Source organism: Notothenia rossii (assembly GCF_949606895.1).
Source record: "Notothenia rossii genome assembly, chromosome: 11".
Lineage (NCBI taxonomy): Eukaryota > Metazoa > Chordata > Actinopteri > Perciformes > Nototheniidae > Notothenia > Notothenia rossii.
In genome coordinates, this window is record NC_136910.1 from 8,169,678 (window position 1) to 8,187,698 (window position 18,021).

Genomic DNA, 18,021 nt, shown 5'->3' on the forward strand with positions numbered 1-18,021 from the left:
GGCAGATCGCACCCTGTGAATTCCAGTCTGCCACTGCATGACACTCCCCTTACTCACACAGGGGGCTCCTTGGATGTATCTACGCCCTGTACAGCGTAAATAACACCTATGCCAAGTTGTTATGGCAATAAGCTCAGAAATACACACGGTTGCAGCCGCCAATTACTCGTCATTCAGAGGGAACGGCTTTGTTTATGAGGAACCATGCTGTATCTGCCCATTACACCGTGTAGACGTTCAACCTGTTGCATGGTTTTTAATGTGACTCGTCTGCCAATAAAAGCGCTCATTCATTCACTCGTTTTGCATTTTAACCAGTCGAGCAACTCTCTTGTTCAACATAACCAGCCAACCTTTGCTTTCAGAGACAGACAATAATGGCGAGCCTTCCCAAAGAGCCGACCCAAGATGCCAAGAGACAGAGCTTCTGGATGGTGAGGATATATTTATGATTACATCCAAGACAACTACCACCCAAAGGAAAAGCTAGTTCATCCAAAACAATGTGGCACAACTTGCGTTCTGCTGGTTTTTCTTACAATGTTTCCCTTCTCACAGCCAGGGAACTATGTGCGTACAGTGCATCGAACTGAGAAGTCCTTCCAGGCCTGCAACGATATTGTGGCCTGCTTCAATGAGAGAGCTAAAGTAGAAAAGCAGTACGCCCAGCAGCTGAACCAGTGGAGCAATAAGTGGAAAACTATAGTGGATTCTCGTGAGTATGAGAAGCAGCATGTTGGGGATCCTTTAAACAAAGAACAGGCCTTTCTCATGTAGCTGTCGTCAAGTTAACATGAACTCTTGATTCATATTAAATGGCTGCATGTTTGCTCGTTTGAAACAAATCATTCAGGTCATTATTTCTCTTTTGGTTCCATGACTCACCTCTGTGCTCTGTGTTTTTTCATTCCTCAGTCTTTTTTTGCTTTCCTCCCCAGGGGCCACTTTATGGCTCCCTCATGAGGGCGTGGCAGTGTTTCTTCACCTCCACCGAGCGTCTGTCAGCGCTCCACTCGTCCATCTCTCAGTCGCTCACAGCAGAGGAAGGGGACCGGGTGAAGACCTGGCAGAAAGAGACCTTCCCAAAGAAACTCTTCTGTGGGTTCAGTGAGAGCCACGGCAACAAGACAAGCTTTTCACGTGCGCAGAAACCCTGGTCCAAAAAGCTGATGAAGGTGTGTGTGTGTGTGTGTGTGTGTGTGTGTGTGTGTGTGTGTGTGTGTGTGTGTGTGTGTGTGTGTGTGTGTGTGTGTGTGTGTGTGTGGGGGGGGGGGGGGGGCAGGTGTGTGTATGTGTGGGTGTGTGTGTGTGTGTGTGTGTGTGTATGTGTGTGGGGGTGTGTGTGTGTGTGTGGGGTGTGTGTGTGTGTGTGTGTGTGGGGGGGGGGGGGGGTGGGTGGGTTGGTGGGTGTTTACAAAGGCTTGAAAGAGTGGTTATAATTGGCAATGGTAGTTTTACACACGATCCACAACCCACTCTTTAATCTACTTGCTATAATGTTAGCATTTAGCTTTATCTCACGGTCTCTTTTATTTGGCAACTCCATCTGCTAAAGCTCAGATTTAAAAAGTTATTAGTAGACCTAGTGATATTATTTTTTATGCACGGGAAAATGGTTTTTCAATATATGGTTTAAAAGAATAGTGCAACATTTAAAAACGTGTAGTTCATTGACTCTCTTGTCGGATAGTCGCACAAATGAAATAATAATGTTGACTCTTTGAATGCAAAATACAATGCTGTGCAAAAATGTATCCAGTGTATCAACTAAATGTTGAAGTGTTATTTATAGAGAGATGTTTTAAGTTTTGGTTAGAGGAAGTTTCTTTCCAGGCCCGACTCCATATGTTTTTTTGCACGAATCCAACCAATATGATATTACTTGTTACTTGTATGTTCAGAGCCAAGCTAGAGGTTTCCCCCTGTCTTTAAGCTAAGCTAAGCTAAATACGTCCAGGCCATATTTAACTCGGATACAAAAAACGAATATGCAAATGTCCCCACATTTAAAACTTCTCCATTCAAGGTAATAATATGCATGTGTGTGAATGTGTTTTCGACAGCTGGAGAAGGCCCGAGTTGCATATCACAAGTCGTGTCAGAGGGAGCACAACGCCCTGGACAAAGAGAAACAAGCTAACGAAAACCCTCAGACCAGCCCGGAGAAAAAGCAAAAATTCCTTGATGCAAGAGAAAAGGTCACAGAGGACAAAGAAAAGGTGAGAAAACACGTTCACACACTCTGCACCACCGAACTCCAGAAGCAAGTTTGACAAATGCTTCATTCAGAGCTTTTTAAATCAAAATTCCCACAGCATGCTACAGTTAGGATGCATTCCTAGGAAGTCTTGTTGGTCTGCTGCTGTGGTGATATCGACTCTAAACACAAGCCCCAGCCTTAAGCTTCTCTTCCAAGCTTTTCCCTTTTATGGAGATGTGTTATTGTTACTCTGCTCAGTGTTTATGGAGACCAGCATGGGAACGGTAAATAGCTCCAGATGATTAATGCAAGCTAGATCGCCCTCATTAAAGAAATACATGTCCTTCCTGTTGGAGCGTACCAACTTTTTAATCATAAAAATGTTCTGCAGGTTCGAGAACGCTACGAGAAACTGCTGGAGGATGTGACGTCCTACACACCTCGCTACATGGAGGAGATGGAGGCCATATTCGAGCAGTCGCAGGAGGAGGAGAGGAAGAGGATCAGCTTTCTGAAGCAGGCCTTCCTCTCAATCCACAGACATCTGGACATCACCAACAATGAGAGGTGAGCAGCCATCGGAAGTCTTGGCAAGAGTTTTGAAAATGTATGTTGATTTAGTCAAGTCAAAGTCAACTTTATTGTCAATCTTTCAGTTTGTATGTACAGACAGAGAGATGGAAATACTGCTTCCCACAATCCCGAATACAAAAACATATATATAAAAATATGTATATACCTATATATACACAATCAACAGACACATTTATACATATGCACACATTAAGACATCATAAAAGCACAACAATCAATATATACAAAATAGCAGTCACTTCAATATCTTTGATAAATGTACATTAGTGCAAGACTGTCCATAGCAGCGTAAAAAGTGTCTGGGGCTGGATTTGTGTGTCTGAGTGTGTGTGGGGTGTTAAAGTCCAGTGGGGGCAGGGGGGAGAGGTGGGAGGGAGGAGAGAGAGTTCAACCTCTCACATTTTGTGTGTGTGTGTTTCAGTGTGAAGGCGGTGTACAGCGAGCTCCACAACACTCTGATGTCCATCAATGAGCTTGATGATCTCAAATGGTGGAAGAACAACAACGGACCCGGCATGCCCACCGACTGGCCAAAGATAGATGTAAGCTACAACGTTTAACTTCAATACATAAACAATACATGCATGCATTTTTTTTTATATATATACATTTTTTTTTATCTTTCAAACGGTAAGAATTGTACACTGTGTCCGATTCAGGTTATCATTGGATTTGTTGAATCACATTTCAAGACTTATGATTTGGGGGCAATAGATAATGCAAGTCCTAAACAGGTCTAATAGCAAGAAGCCATTATTCATCTGCTTAAAGCACAATCAATACTTTTTAATGCTTTGTGCATCCTTTGTTTTTCCGATCAGTATCACTGTTTCCAAGCTGTTCTGCAATCACCTGCCAAATCCTTAAATCCTGCATTTCTTTATCCTTTCATTTGTTGAATTTGGAGACGAAGTAAATCAGTTTCTGAATTTTGGATGACTACCTGATGTACGGTGGCTCTGAGGGGTCAAGAGAAAACAAGGATATTCAAACCTGCTCAGAAAAAACGTTTAAAATTGACAAAAGTTTCAGAGTCAGTTTAATAAATGTGATGGGAGGTCATATTTATTTATGAGCGGAAAATGTTGGAGGCTAAATACAGACTGGTCTGCAAACGACTTGCGTTGTGTTATTTGTTTGTGCATGTCTTTTTATAGCAGTGTTTTTCTTGCAATATGTCTAAACCCCATATTAACAAGACCCTTTTATGTGTGGATATTTGCATTATGTTGCGATGCTATTACTGTAGACTTTTTGCTCCTAATATCTGCCACTTGTACTTCTTCCATCAGGAATGGGTGCCACCAATAAAAAAGCTAAATAGAAAGAAAAGAGAGCAGCAAAGAAAAGACGGCCGACCGTAAGTCATTCAACTTTTTATTCATAACTCTTTCTTGAAGAACAATATAAAAAAAAATGCAAGTTATAATTATGATTTTCTAACTGTTCAAACGCCCATATCTTCTCTTGTTAGTGTGATGATCGGGGGAGTGAAGGTGCGAGCTATGTACGACTACGTGGGAGAGGAGGGCGATGAGCTGTCCTTTAAAGCAGGTGACACATAGAGTGTGATGTTGGGACACAAATGTATACAACAGCAGTGTTATTCCGTGTTTTTAAAGCTACAATAGGCAAGGTTGTTTTACACAAGTACAACCATTGTATCAGTATAAATCTGAGGAATGCAGAGAAATGCATCCAAGTTCCTCTAAAATGATGCCAGACACTTAACTGATGTTACATAACAGGATTTATGGGTATTTCAGTTCAAATATGTTTCTTTTAAAGCCACCTCTTTTCCAATTTCTGCACTCTTTTATGATAGTTTGGGATTTGAAGAAGATATTTTATTCAGTACTGAGAGTACATTTGAACAACTTTTAACATCTGCTTTGTGGATTAAATATCATTAAAAGTCCTGCACAGACGAAAAAAGATGGACTCAAAATGTGCTTGAAGGGAGATACTTGGAATACTTATGTTAAAGGTGACCTATCATGCAAAATGCACTTTTGTACGTCTTTTATACATGAACATGTGTCCCCGGTGTTCCAGGGGACTCACCAAGTGTCAGAAAACACAACCCTCTCTATTTTCCTCCATACCCAAATCTCTTAAAAAGGGGCTGCAACGGATCAGATACAGACTGATCCAGATTTGAACACTTCTATGACGTCACAGAAGTGACGCTACGGCTATTGGGCCAACTCCACCAATCAGGAGGAGACAGCCACGGATATTGCCGTTGGAAAGCGCTGGAGACGCTGTAGTACATATGCCAGGCCTGTAGATGGTGCTGTTCTCACAGAATCAGCCCATGAAAAGACAGTGTTAAATTGAGCGAAATGAGGAATGGCTAAAATGCATGATCTGTTTGGTATTTTGAAAAATAAAAACAATAAATATGAAAACGAAAATCTTAACATAAATGTAGACTATACATTTACAAGGCATTTTGCAGCCAGACAACCAACTGTGTAGAACAGCATAGAGAACAGCAACAGTCCATTAAGTCTAACACATGTGCTTTAGAAGAAATTTGACAATGTTTACTTCATAGTAAAAACATCTTATGGCATGTTCGCAATGGTTTAACCAAGGCTTTTGTTGCTTTAGTTAAATAGTAATAGGTTTTAATACAGAGTTACATACAAAAACGTGAGTTTTTTGTTAAAATGGTGCTAAAAACTAGTTGAAAAGTCCATTTATGACAGCTTCAGGCAGACCATTGCGATACAACACAGGATTTTAATCTGGTTGAAATGAGGCTATAGATTTAGATATAGTTGGAAATAAAAGTAATGTGTTTCATGACATGCATAACTCTTTATTATAATCATGTATTATTTTATCAGATAGATTAAAGGACTTTCATTTTCTGTGCTCCCAGGCGAGGTGTTCCTGAAGGTCGAGGAGGAGGATGACCAGGGCTGGTGTCGAGGCGTCCTGAGCGGAGGGAAGGAGGGCTTCTACCCGGCAAACTACGTGGAAGTCGCAGAATGACGTCTCACTTTATAATAAACTATGTCCTAAACTCTCACAAACAGTTCGATTTTAAGTCTTCTATAAAATAATAGTTGTTATTATGTTATATCTTTGTCACACTGATTCTGAGTTAAAGTCACATATACAGTAATCTGTTCCCAGGTATTTTTCAAATGTAAAATTATTGAGTTAACCTTGAGTACTTCTGCAATATGAATTAACTTATTAAAGACAAAATGTACTGCTTGTGCAGGAGCTGTATGTGTATATGTGTGAGTGTGCACGTGTGTTTGCATCGCATGTGTGCATGTTAAAAAGAAATAACAGAGAGAATATTTATTTGCTCACTTTATTTGAGGAGAGCTGATAATGATACATGAGGTTTGCCCAGGTTTACAATGATGGGAGCACACAAGGTTAATGTTTACTTATCAAAGGTATTATAGAGGCACATGACGTTGACTGAGGGAATGGATTTTCAAAATAAAAGTGTAATGGTTTAGCCTCTAATTCAATTTTGTTCGGCAATTTGTTGTTGTTATGATGCTAGCTATGTGTGCTAGCAATGGATGGCAATGTTATGTCGATTGGTTGGTCCAGAATGTTCATATGGACTGGATAATCTCAGCAACTATCAAATGAATTGATAATATATTTGTAACAGTCATTCAAAGTGCAATGAGGATGAACCACTTGTGATCTCTAGACTTTTAAACGAATATCTACAAACAGGTCAAAGTTAGTTAGATGGTGAAGATGGTAAATATTGTATCTGCTAATCACCTCCTTGCTAGCATTGGCAGTGTGTGCCTGTTAGCATGCTGATGTTAGCATGTAGCTCAAAGCACCGCTGTGCCTTATTGCAGCCTCACAGAGGCGATCACTGCTGTAGACTCAATATTGTTAATTTCTTATATTTTGAGGCAAAAACCAAGAGATAAGAAGCCATGAAATGTGTGAATATGTACCATCCTTTTCAAATAAATTACAAATATTTCAATTATATAATATATATGTTGCGTTTGTAATTTATTTTGCAGTCACTTGTTTTACAATACATATGGCTATAGGCCTATACATTTAATTAGATTAACCAAACAGAAGCCAAGAAAATACTTTAATACAGCAAACAAAACTATATAAAGTGATTTAAAATGTGCTTTTCCATTTAGATATTTATTTTTTCTAGCCTCATGTCCTTCAGTACACAGAAGTCCTGGCCATACTTTAATGGAAACATATAAATATACAGCCATTATCTAATGTGATTTTAAATGTTACTATGAATACGCTCATTTTTTACATAAATAGGAACATTAATGATTTATCACAAACATAAAACTAGCAAGATACTGTATGTGTTCATGAAATAATTTTACAGGACAGTCAGTGTTGGATATTCTTTAACTTTTATGGGGACATTTATCATCTTGACCTTTCACATTTTACTGCACTGTTTCACAAATCAGCTTTTAATCTTCCACCCATTTGTATTTACATTAATGAAATGTTTAACTAATGTTAGGCAATATACCATAAATCTCTGACTAACCAGCCAACCTCTCAGCTTTGTACACACTTCCTGAGAGTGGTATTACAGCAGACTCTTAAGGAAAGGAACCTGTTGGACGACATGTCTGTGACACAAAGTGAGGGATGACAAACCGTCACACAGTCTTTGAAACATTTCTGAGACCTGGGAAGGTTTCATGTTTACGGTTGTACTGTACTGACAGCATTTAAAGGACTCTCATGTGTAAGTATGTCTTAAATTAGCTTATTTTTACAGGATGTGTTCATTTTATATTGCAGATATAAATAGACACATGTTGGCTGCATTGTAAGGTTTCATTTTTGTATTGAAACGTCTTTAAAGGCGAGTCAACGTATTAGAAACTCAATGCCAAATGTTCCCTAGAAAGACATTGTGCTGTGATTGTTTTGCACCTCACTGTAATCAGGTGTTTTACGTGTTAAGACTTTAATGTATTACCGTTGAATGTGTCATAAGGTGTCACCTAATGTCCTTTCTCTTACAGGTAGGTAGTATCACAATGGAATTTTCTTGTGGATTTGTTTATGTGCCGCCCGCAGTGAGTCAGAAGAACGGCCAACAATCCAATGTCATCAAGCTCTCAGGTGGGATTTCTTTAAAACACTGCAGCCACACAAAATGTAAAACACTCATTTTTGTTTAAAACCACATATGTCAAATCTCTGGGTCCATTTTACAGTTTATTTGTCTAAATTCAAAAGATCACTAGGCACATATATGTTCAATGCAGTATCAGCGGAGTATCTAAAGAATCAACAGATTTTAGTGTTATGTACAAAAGTTATAGAGATCTTCCGTGCAAACTTCAACAAATGGTGGCCTTGATTTATTTATGTTATCTATATGGCCACTAAGTAGTTGTGGGGTAGAAGTCAGACAGAACAAGGATCCAAACAGGCAGACATGATCAGTTTAAGGATTTTATTAGTAGATGATACATACACTTACAAGCAAAGAAACCATGTATCTGAACATCCATAGGATTACATTTAAGGAGCATGGGAAAGGTAACGACAGGTAGAGATTTTAGCTCAGGTAGAAGAAACTGGAAACAAAGGCAAGAAGCAATGTTAACAATCTGACTGTTGGATAAGAGGCTGCTATAAAAACTGACACAGCGAGACACAGGTGAGCAGGTGGACAGGTGCGGAATAGCAATGACAGCTTCATACAGTAGAAATGCATCGGCCTGGGGAAGTTGAATAAGAATTGAGGCAGCTGTCAGGACCGTCAGTCTCAGACTCAAATACTTTCTCTGTTGACTCACCAGTTTGAAGAAAATTCAGCAAAGAGACACTAAGCTTTACTGTGTACAGTCTCTACGTCTATCATCGCCACGTCACCTGCTGTCAGTCCCATTCTCTGCAGGATTTAAAAGTTATTCTGGAAAATTGTTGAACACGTTGAGAGAGAGATTAAAGAAGTAAAATCCAATATATGATCACAACATTATTGCTAATTCATAACGACATTGGCTTTGATCCGAGCGGCTGAGTGACTGCTTGTTTGGTTAAGTATGTGTTATGCAATCATTGACACACACAACCTCTGCTGTCTTCCTTAGAAGGAGAAATTCCTTTCAGATACTTTGCTTTTCTCGGAAAAAGCCATCTGCCACCTGAGTCACATTTTCTTCACAGCACAAAGGTCATCGCTGCCACCAGTTGTTTTCTCTGAGCTCACATTTCTCTTGCAAGAAGCTATTCTCAGATTAACAGCCACTATACGTTTGTTTTGTATGCCTTTTTAGCTCTTCTCCCTCCTGTAAACCGGATGCGTCCTCGCAGTCCTCCCCCTCCTCCTCCAACAAACTCTGCCGAGGCCAAATCACCAAAACCCCTCCGACCTCTTCTAAAGGTTATCGAGCAGTTGGAAAAGACCAAGAATGTGAAGAAGGCTGTGAAGTCTACTGTTTTCTATGAAAATGAAGAATTTCACAATAAACCAAAAGCATCTCCAACACCTCCTCGTAGAACAGGTACTGTGGATGCAGCAGTATTTGTGTTAATGTATGGTATCATCTTAAAAAGGTCTTATTATGCACCCTTTCAGGTTCATATTTGTATTTTGTTCCTTTACGAAATATTTAAAAGGTTAAATGTTCAAACATTTCTTTATTTTTCTCATACTGCCTGTGCTGCAGCCCCTCTTTTCACCCTCTGTCTGAAACCAGAGCCCAGTCTGCTCTGATTAGTTAGCTGGCCGGCTCTGCTTAGAGATGTCCCGCCCCTTAGCCAATCACGTACAATGTGTTGGAGCGCTAGCCAATAGAAGCGCCAATGTTACTGTCTGATATCAGAAAGAGGGTGTGGGAGAGAAACATCCTCCGGAGGTAACTTTGGGATTTTAGCCAAGGCAGACCATTAACATGTACTTAGTCTAAGGGGCGGGACATCTCTAACGGTTGACCAATCCCAACAGAGCCGGAAGGCTAACCAATCCGAGCAGACTGGACTCTGGTTTCAGACAGAGGGTGAAAAGAGGTGCTGCAGGAAAAATGAAGATTTTTTTTTAACATTAAAGCATGGAGACATGTCACAGTAGAGGCGCAAAATACAAATATGAAACCTGAAAATGCGGGTAATATGTCCTCTTTAACACCACTCCTATCTGGACTCAGCTCTTCTTCCACCACACATGAAACCATCATCCACCAGACCCTCCCCTCCGTACAGCCAGCCGTTCGACTCCTCCAGCACTAACAGTCAGGCATTTACCTACGACCTCCCGAAAGATGAGTCAGATTCAAACGCAAGTCTCTGGGACCCAACATACTCGTACACCACCCCTGAAGGCACGGGGGGCGAGGTGAAGCCGCCCACTGATACCAACAACGGGTCAACCAAGGCACTAGGTAAACAGACAACGTATATGTCTATTTGTATTCATTTTTAAGTACAGACAGATAATCCCAGTTTCATTCTGCTCTCAAACATCAGTCCCACCACTTCCTCCGAGGCCTTCGTTCATGAAGTCAATGCCGTTGTACTTAGCGCTGCTACCCACCTCTCAATCATCTCCCTCATCACCTCAGAAAACAGACTCGCCGCTTATCCCATCACCTAAAGGTACTTGAAACTTTCTCCCTCTTGGTGTCAAAACATTAAGACTCTTTATGATGTTTTACACCATCAATGATTATTTTAATGTCCTTTTCTCAACAGATAAGAGTCCTCTTTCGGGAAATCCTAACGTGCTTCTTGTCAGTTTAGGGAAATTACTCTCTGAAGAAAGAGGTCAGTATACTTTTATCATCACCATAAATCTTTTTTATCAATAATATAGTTTGATTTTCAATTCATTTGGTTTATGATGACTGATGCTTGGCATATTTTCAGGGCAGATCACACAAGGGGAACCCACTTCCTGCTCACAGTGTGGCTCTGTGCTGGACTCAGGCCATAGAAACGTAATTACTACATGCTGTATTTCACTCGATATTCATCCTGATACTGATAAGTGGCAGCTTGAGAGTCATTGATTTCAAATGTGAATAATAACTGTATGTCTCCTTGTAATTACCACAAATACTGTGCATGACAGGCGTAATCATTATTGATCAAACCATCTTTGATTGATACAGAGTGCAAGATTTAGCATGGAAGCCCTGAGAGAAAAATGAGAAGAAAAAAAATCTGATGATTGCATTTTTAACATTCTTTTTTTTTAAATATGTAAAAGAAACTGGGAAAAGAAAGCTTTTTTTAGGTCAATTTTTGTTGATGTTGTAATACTAATGTCGGCCACAAGACGCTGAAGTGCATCTCTGCACAAAGTTTTAAATGGTACTAAAAGCATTTATGTTTTCCTCCAAGTGAGTTTTAATTTCTCTAAACACATTGTACATTTAGTGTGTGTTAGAAAGTTATGTATTAGTTATTTCATGTTGTTCTTTTGGCTGGAAAACATAGATTTTAGACTTATTCAAAACATGTCGTGGCCTAAATGAGAAACCAACGAACAACTTATAGAAACGTAGTTTTTCTCCAATCTTTTTAAGAAAGAAATAATATAATAATAATATAATATCGAGAAAAAAACTTGTCTTCAAATGTTCATACATTATAAACACGGGACATAAAACTATTTATATATAACTTGGATGACCAAAATTGCCTCTCACGGCTTCCGTAGATTTCAGTTAATGTTGGTTATTTCTCTGTAAAAGTTATATTTTATTTCAGGTAAAGGACTGTTACTTCTGTGGGTCTTGGGAGCCACAGTGTCCTCTAACTGGTCACCGGGATGGCCTGTTTTCTCTCTGTCCTGATGAAAAGCCCCTGGGTGCCGCTGACCCTCTGCTGCTCCTCTGCATCGACATCTCAGGCTCCATGAGCACCACCGCCGAGGTATATCCACACCATCCGACTCTGAGGTATTAATGTTGAGGCCATTTGTAACAGCTGAGGATTCAATCATCAATCTATTGTTTTAAGGTGTCAGAGGGAGAGAATGTGGTCCATAAATCCCGTCTTCAAGTGAGTTTTAATCCCATTTATAAGTGTTGTTGTAAAATTTGACTCAAAATGAACATAATGTTAGACTTAACAAACTGTTGGCCGAGGTCGAAGTGAAGCTCTCAAAGAAACACATATGACTTGACTTAAAGAAATATGCTGTTTGTCTACATCAGGGGTTCAAACTCAATTTCATCTCGGGCCACATTAGCATCATGGTTGCACTCAAAGGGCCAGTTTTATATATAAGACTATATACAAATACATATATGAATATTTAATATATATAAAATAATGTATTGTATTACATTATTGCCCCTCCATTGGATGATTATCGGATAGGGTAATAACTTCATAATTATCTACGTCTGAAAGCAAAAGTCTGGCGCAAATAATTGCAAGTCTCTTCAGTGAGAATGTCACAAAATGATTTAAAAAGAGAAGCCAAATTCTGTGGAAAAATAAGTGACATTTTGAAAAGAATGTCAGATTCTGAGAAAAAGGCATATTTTGAAGAAAAAAAGTCAAATTCTGAGAAAAAAAGTCACATTTGAGATGCATTGTGGGACATGTAGTTTATGGGCAACGTGCTTCTGTAAATCGGCATGTAACTCTGGCCTATAATAAACATATTATATTCTTTTCAAGCTCTTGTGGGGCCACAGAAAATGAAGTCACGGGCCGGATTTGGCCCCCGGGCCTTGAGTTTGACACCCCTGGTCTACATGCACAGCAGAGTCACCATATCAGCTGTACAAAGATCTGTGTTTCGATGCCAGCGATGATAAGAAATCATTGTTTTCAACCAGTTTGTCCAGGAGGCCGTGCTGCAGTGTGTTCAGAGACTGAGTGAACAGCAGCCTGGCATGAGAGTGGGACTCATCACCTTCAACTATCAGGTACATGCACGAAAAAGTGATCCTGTTCTCCCAAGATTTAAATATTCTCCTCAGATTTAAAGTATAAATAAATACAAGTCATCCTTGTGGCTTTCCTTCCCCCCTGCTATGACCAGGTGACGATGCATGGTAACGAGATTTTCACGTCACACTCTCTGAGCAATGCAGAGTTGATTGACTGCAACTTCCTGAAAGAAGCTGCAGCCAGTTTCCCCACGCCTCCTCCTCTCTCACAGACTAGGGAATACTTACAGAAACAAGTTATGGGGTAAAGAGAAAAAGAAGCACTGATTAGGTTACAATCACTTGTTTTGTTTAATATATAATGTATGTGTTTCCTCTTGTTGAAAGACTATCTGAAGGCGGGACAACGGCTCTGGGTCCAGCTGCTCTCCTCTCCATCGCAATAGCCTCCAGACAGCCGGGGTCCAAGGTAAGTCTGCTACTAGTCTGACCCTATACTGTGTATTTATCTAACAGGTTTAGTTTCTAGATGCTATCAGGTTTGCACATAAAACATATAAAGAGTTTGACAATAAGAGCAACTGTTTATGGTTTTTTTGCAGTCATTTTTCATTCAATAATATTTCATGGTGCCAAATGTTCAAATACATATTTCAAATATTTGCTGTTTTTTCTTTTAATTATCTAACTTGATTATAATGTAATTTAATTACTATTATTTTTTTTATTTTTAGGTTTGTCTGTAGTATTTTTGTCAGAGTCTTTATAAAAATTGTAACCGTTAATTCAAAAATAATTAACAGAATAATCCATAATGCAATGTAATGAATAATAAATTGCTTTAATACAGTTCTTTTAAAAATCCCCTCCACTGAAACCAACTCCAACAGCAAACTCCTGCTTTTATATAAATGTATTAGAAATAATAATATCTATTAAAAAAAGATAGTGTAGAACAGTTAGAGGGGATACTTTTCGTCATTTCTTTTACTTTTAATTGAATACACTTTCCTGATTATCTTATATCATTTTCCTAAATTAACATTAAATGCATGACTGGTAAGATATTTTTCTTTTCTTTGTCTGTGTCTTTTGTCTAAAAAAACAACTAATTCCTGACCTGCTATCCCTGCTGATTTTGAAGGTGATTATCTGTACAGATGGGAAGGCCAACACAGAGCTGGGGAACCTGGAGGTCGAGGATCTTGACGCTTGCACCCTCCTCTCATCCACCATCTTCTACCAGGAGCTGGGGCTCTACGCAGCCAATCAGGGGTCTGTGAACACATCAAATCATCAGTTTGAAGTGTGGAACAAGATTTACATTAGATAATAAACTGTGGGAAAAAAACTGTAGACAGATGTGTGTGCTCCTGACAAATGTGTTTGAGCTGTAATGAACGTCATGCTGATATGTCATTGTTCCTCCAGTGTGACCGTGTCTGTGCTGTCCATCGAGGGAACAGACTGTCGGCTGGACGAGCTGGGCCGACTGGCTGATCGCACCGGAGGGACAGTAAGATGCTTCAGCCTTAGTCAGATTTATGTGTGCTAGTATTTTTCTTTGAATGTACTATTTTGCTCATCTGTCTATGTGTTTTGTCCCTTAGGTGGTGATAGCCAGCCCCAACAAGCTGCACTCAGAGTTCGAACACATTATCGAGAACAGGACGATAGCTACACACTGCACCGTCACATTACTGCTGCCACAATCACTGTAAGATCTGCACTGAATTTATTTGATTTTATATAATTACATTTAATTGTATTTCACTAATTAATCTATTTTATTTTACTTTATTAGATTTTATTTTTATTTTACTCTATTAGATGTTGTTTGATATTATTAATATTACGTTTTTATTATTATTCATTGTTATTATTTTTGTATTATTATTGTAATGTTAGGGTCTTTATTTAGACAAGGAAGTGAGGGGAAAATGTAATGGCAAAACAAATGAATAGTGAAATTAATAAATCAATGTATCCAAAAGAACATCTGCACTGTATTTACCTTCAATAAAAAATACTTCTAAAAGTGGTCTATTTTGCACATGAATGCTTTTTAAATTTTGACCAAGCATTGACTGATGTTCTCTCTTGTTCCAGGCCCATGAGAGGAGAGAGGGAGGCCGGACACAAAGTGACCCGAGAGGTGGGGAACGTGGATCCAGACACAGAGATCACCTTCCAGTTTGGAGCCAGCGAACAGGACACAGAGGGTGAGAAACAACTTGTATGTCAATGGATGTTGACATTGACATTCATGACATTGTCTCACTGCAGACCCTAAATCTCAATCCATGTCTGACCATGTCTCCAGTGATATATTATTAAAAATGGTTCTGTTATTGAAACTAACAAAAACATGTAAGAGCATTTTGGTTTGTCAATGTGGAACCAATTTGGGATTCTAACTTTGAAACTAGATTATTAGTACTGGGTCATATCATCTAATTATATCGTCTGTTTTTCTTAATTGACAAAGTGTACTTTCATTCTAACACACATAATAAACATGTTTTTCCTCTGTGCTCCAAAAACCCTGGACTCTAAGTGTATTGTTGTGCTTCTCTCCAGTGTTGGCGCCGGCCTCTGGCAGCCATGTTTCCATCCAGCTGCAGATCAGGTACCGTCAGAGGAGAGGACGGACGGTGCTCAGAGTGATCACTGCAGACCGAGAGGTTACTGATGACAGGTGATGGAGACGTTTCCATAATAACTGAGCTTCTCTTACTTTTGGGGTTTAAGATTCCATCACACCAATGAGCTGCATGCTTACGGCCTACTCCTTGTAATCTTAAACAAGTCATTACCTTCTTAAATCTTTAATCAACGAGGCGTTTTCACCCTGAGGACAACAATTTTGATTAGATATATTATTTTATTCCAATCTCAGTAAACCCTGAGGCAAAGCAGACTGGCTGTTGCTGAGAAACAGGAGCCTTTTACCATGTATCCGTTCTAACATTTAGTCACACAGTAAACCTCTCCACTCAGTCTGCCTGCTTCATATTCCTCATGAAGGTCGTGCAATTCATATTCTGAGCTGATACAAAGTGGCCTGTGTGTGTGTGTGTGTGTGTGTGTGTGTGTGTGTGTGTGTGTGTGTGTGTGTGTGTGTGTGTGTGTGTGTGTGTGTGTGTGTGTGTGTGTGTGTGTGTGTGTGTGTGTGTGTGTGTGTGTGTGTGTGTGTGTGTGTGTGTGTGTGTGTTTGTACATAATACAATGGGAAGGCTGCCGCGGTAAGCACTCTCATAACAAAGTGTGTGTGTTCCTCCTCAGCTCGGCCGCCCTGTCCTCCCTCTCTTTGGCCATCATTCAGCTCAACTCGTCTCAGGCCAGCGCCGCTCTGGCTGTCAGAGGACGCTTCCTGGACGCCAGGAGGGAAGGAGAGCTGCAGAGGAAGCTGATCGAGAGAGCCATGTGAGGACCGGGGTGTTGGGGTGTGGGAAACTCTGACGTGTGGCCAACGTGTAGAGCAAGAACTGCTTAATGCTTGATAGATGAATTTAATGAGGGTTAATGCAGTTCTATACACCCATAGAGAACGACAGAAATAAAGACAAGTCCAATAGTGCAAGTGAATAAAATAAGAAAGGATCAAAAGCTATGATCAATAATGGATTTCGATGGCATTATGACACTTGAATTCGATTACAGAAATTGAAACAGAGGCAACTAAATCAGCTTGCTCTTCATTTGTATGCTTTAAAGACCATTATTATTATTACCTTATGGTTAAAACGGTTTACTGTTGTTAAAGCTTTCAAAGAAAAACATATATCAGCAGTAAAATGGTAGGGTGTCTCTGATCCTTGCCCAATAAACTGGGTGGGTCAGTAATAAAGTGTTGCATCATGTTATTTAATTGTATAATGTATACTTGAATGCATGCTCTTTATTAGATGCAGTATTCTTTGGGCTGCAGAAACTGTACTTAAAGTGAGTCTGTCTGTTTGCAGAGAGCACAATAGCAGTGCAGAGGACCATGAAACATACCAAGAATGGGTTAAAACCATGGAGCCTATATACAACAACATACATAACTTCACAAGGGTGAGTTTATACAGTGTTTGGAGTGTCATGTTGGTTAAAATTGCTTAATTTAACTTTATCCTTTTGTTTTTCCAGAGAAAATCAGTTGTTTCCGACTCACAGGTAATCCCTTTCATGTCCTTGTAAATTAAAATGTTTATTACTTTAATACTTTTCTGTTTTTGCATAACTTCTGCTGTTAATTCCTACTTTTACTCTCCTCCCACCAGTCTCTAACAGACGCTGGTGCAGCACTTCTCTACACCATGAAGCACAGCAACAGGAAGTCCATCTCGCGGAAGAATGAACATAAACTCTAGCCAACAGTCAGCCTCCACCTTTCATCTCGCTGGAAGCAACTCAAGTCATGAATGGAAAGGATTGCAGTTTGACTCTGACCGGCTGATCTGGCTGAATGAAGATCCCTGGAATAGTTCACAATATAAATAATGTAACACAGCGTATCAACATAAAACACGGTCATAAAGAGACTCATTTCTCAGAGTGAGACTTCAAAAGATTTCTTTCAGCGTTGCATCAAAACTGCTGATGCAGTACAGTGCTCATGGGCGTGAATGAACCACCAACCAAAACACTGGAAAACCTGACTCAGAAACATGATCAGCAGCTGACGCTATGTCAGCAAAAACACAGCACACAACTAATAAAGCTCCAACAGTTAGTGAAGTTTTAATTATGAGAATGTAATTGTAATGAAAGTAGTCTCTGGCACCAGACTTGGCAAAGCATAAGAACATTTAATCATACATTATTGTTGTTTAAATATATTCTCTGAATAAGGTTAAGAAAAGGCATCAATGCAAAGATAGTGAGCATGTGTTTATATAATTTATATATTTCAAATCAGAAAAAAAGGGTAAATAAAAAAGTGTTAGTAAGCAATGGAGAGCATACAGGATTAGATGCCATAGCCTTAACAGCGGTAAAATGTAACTAAATACATTTACTCAAGTCCTGTTCTTTAATACCATGTTTAGGATACTTCTATTTCAATTTAGTATACTTCTTATTACACTACCTTTTTTGGAGAAATCTATTTATTAACTTAAGTTATGAGTTACAGATTTGCACCTTTTTAGGCTACAATATTGAAGTCATATTATTTTATCACTGAATATTATTACATACGATATACATGATTCTGAAATGGGCCATTAATGAGCACTTTCTTTAATGCGGAATGTGTCAGGTATTTGGAAGCAAAAACAAACTACTTCTGAAATTGTGATAACATATTTGAGACAGATCATGTCCCTTTCAATCTGGTTTATACTGTACATAATACAGCTTAAGACATGTTTTGTTTTA

The 18,021-nt window shown here is 39.3% G+C and overlaps 2 protein-coding genes across 2 annotated transcripts; both read left to right on the plus strand.

The window, feature by feature from the left end:
- Positions 1-53: 53 nt before the first annotated feature.
- On the plus strand, positions 54-6,791 carry LOC307023654 (protein kinase C and casein kinase substrate in neurons protein 1-like). The gene is made up of 9 exons (XM_079657067.1): positions 54-434; positions 559-715; positions 940-1,175; positions 2,064-2,219; positions 2,592-2,767; positions 3,216-3,336; positions 4,087-4,154; positions 4,269-4,348; positions 5,685-6,791. Exons 1-9 carry the CDS (start codon positions 378-380, stop codon positions 5,795-5,797), a joined length of 1,164 nt encoding a protein of 387 aa, XP_079513193.1. The 5' UTR covers positions 54-377; the 3' UTR covers positions 5,798-6,791.
- A 610-nt stretch (positions 6,792-7,401) lies between these two features.
- Positions 7,402-17,925, plus strand: LOC307023648 (circularly permutated Ras protein 1-like). Its single transcript, XM_079657053.1, has 21 exons — positions 7,402-7,535; positions 7,819-7,918; positions 9,085-9,312; positions 9,955-10,188; positions 10,274-10,402; positions 10,499-10,570; positions 10,673-10,743; positions 11,519-11,683; positions 11,771-11,812; positions 12,601-12,690; positions 12,807-12,958; positions 13,042-13,123; positions 13,799-13,929; positions 14,086-14,170; positions 14,265-14,371; positions 14,764-14,876; positions 15,235-15,352; positions 15,940-16,080; positions 16,620-16,713; positions 16,789-16,815; positions 16,923-17,925. Exons 2-21 carry the CDS (start codon positions 7,834-7,836, stop codon positions 17,010-17,012), a joined length of 2,256 nt encoding a protein of 751 aa, XP_079513179.1. The 5' UTR covers positions 7,402-7,535; positions 7,819-7,833; the 3' UTR covers positions 17,013-17,925.
- Positions 17,926-18,021: the final 96 nt, after the last annotated feature.

Coding starts and splice junctions, on each gene's coding strand:
- LOC307023654 (XM_079657067.1), top strand. CDS start 378: ATGGCGAGCCTTCCCAAAGAGCCGACCCAAGATGCCAAGAGACAGAGC. Junction 1,176..2,063: donor GGTCCAAAAAGCTGATGAAG/GTGTGTGTGTGT, acceptor TGTTTTCGACAG/CTGGAGAAGGCCCGAGTTGC. Junction 2,768..3,215: donor GACATCACCAACAATGAGAG/GTGAGCAGCCAT, acceptor TGTGTGTTTCAG/TGTGAAGGCGGTGTACAGCG.
- LOC307023648 (XM_079657053.1), top strand. CDS start 7,834: ATGGAATTTTCTTGTGGATTTGTTTATGTGCCGCCCGCAGTGAGTCAG. Junction 14,372..14,763: donor TTACTGCTGCCACAATCACT/GTAAGATCTGCA, acceptor CTCTTGTTCCAG/GCCCATGAGAGGAGAGAGGG. Junction 15,353..15,939: donor CGAGAGGTTACTGATGACAG/GTGATGGAGACG, acceptor GTTCCTCCTCAG/CTCGGCCGCCCTGTCCTCCC.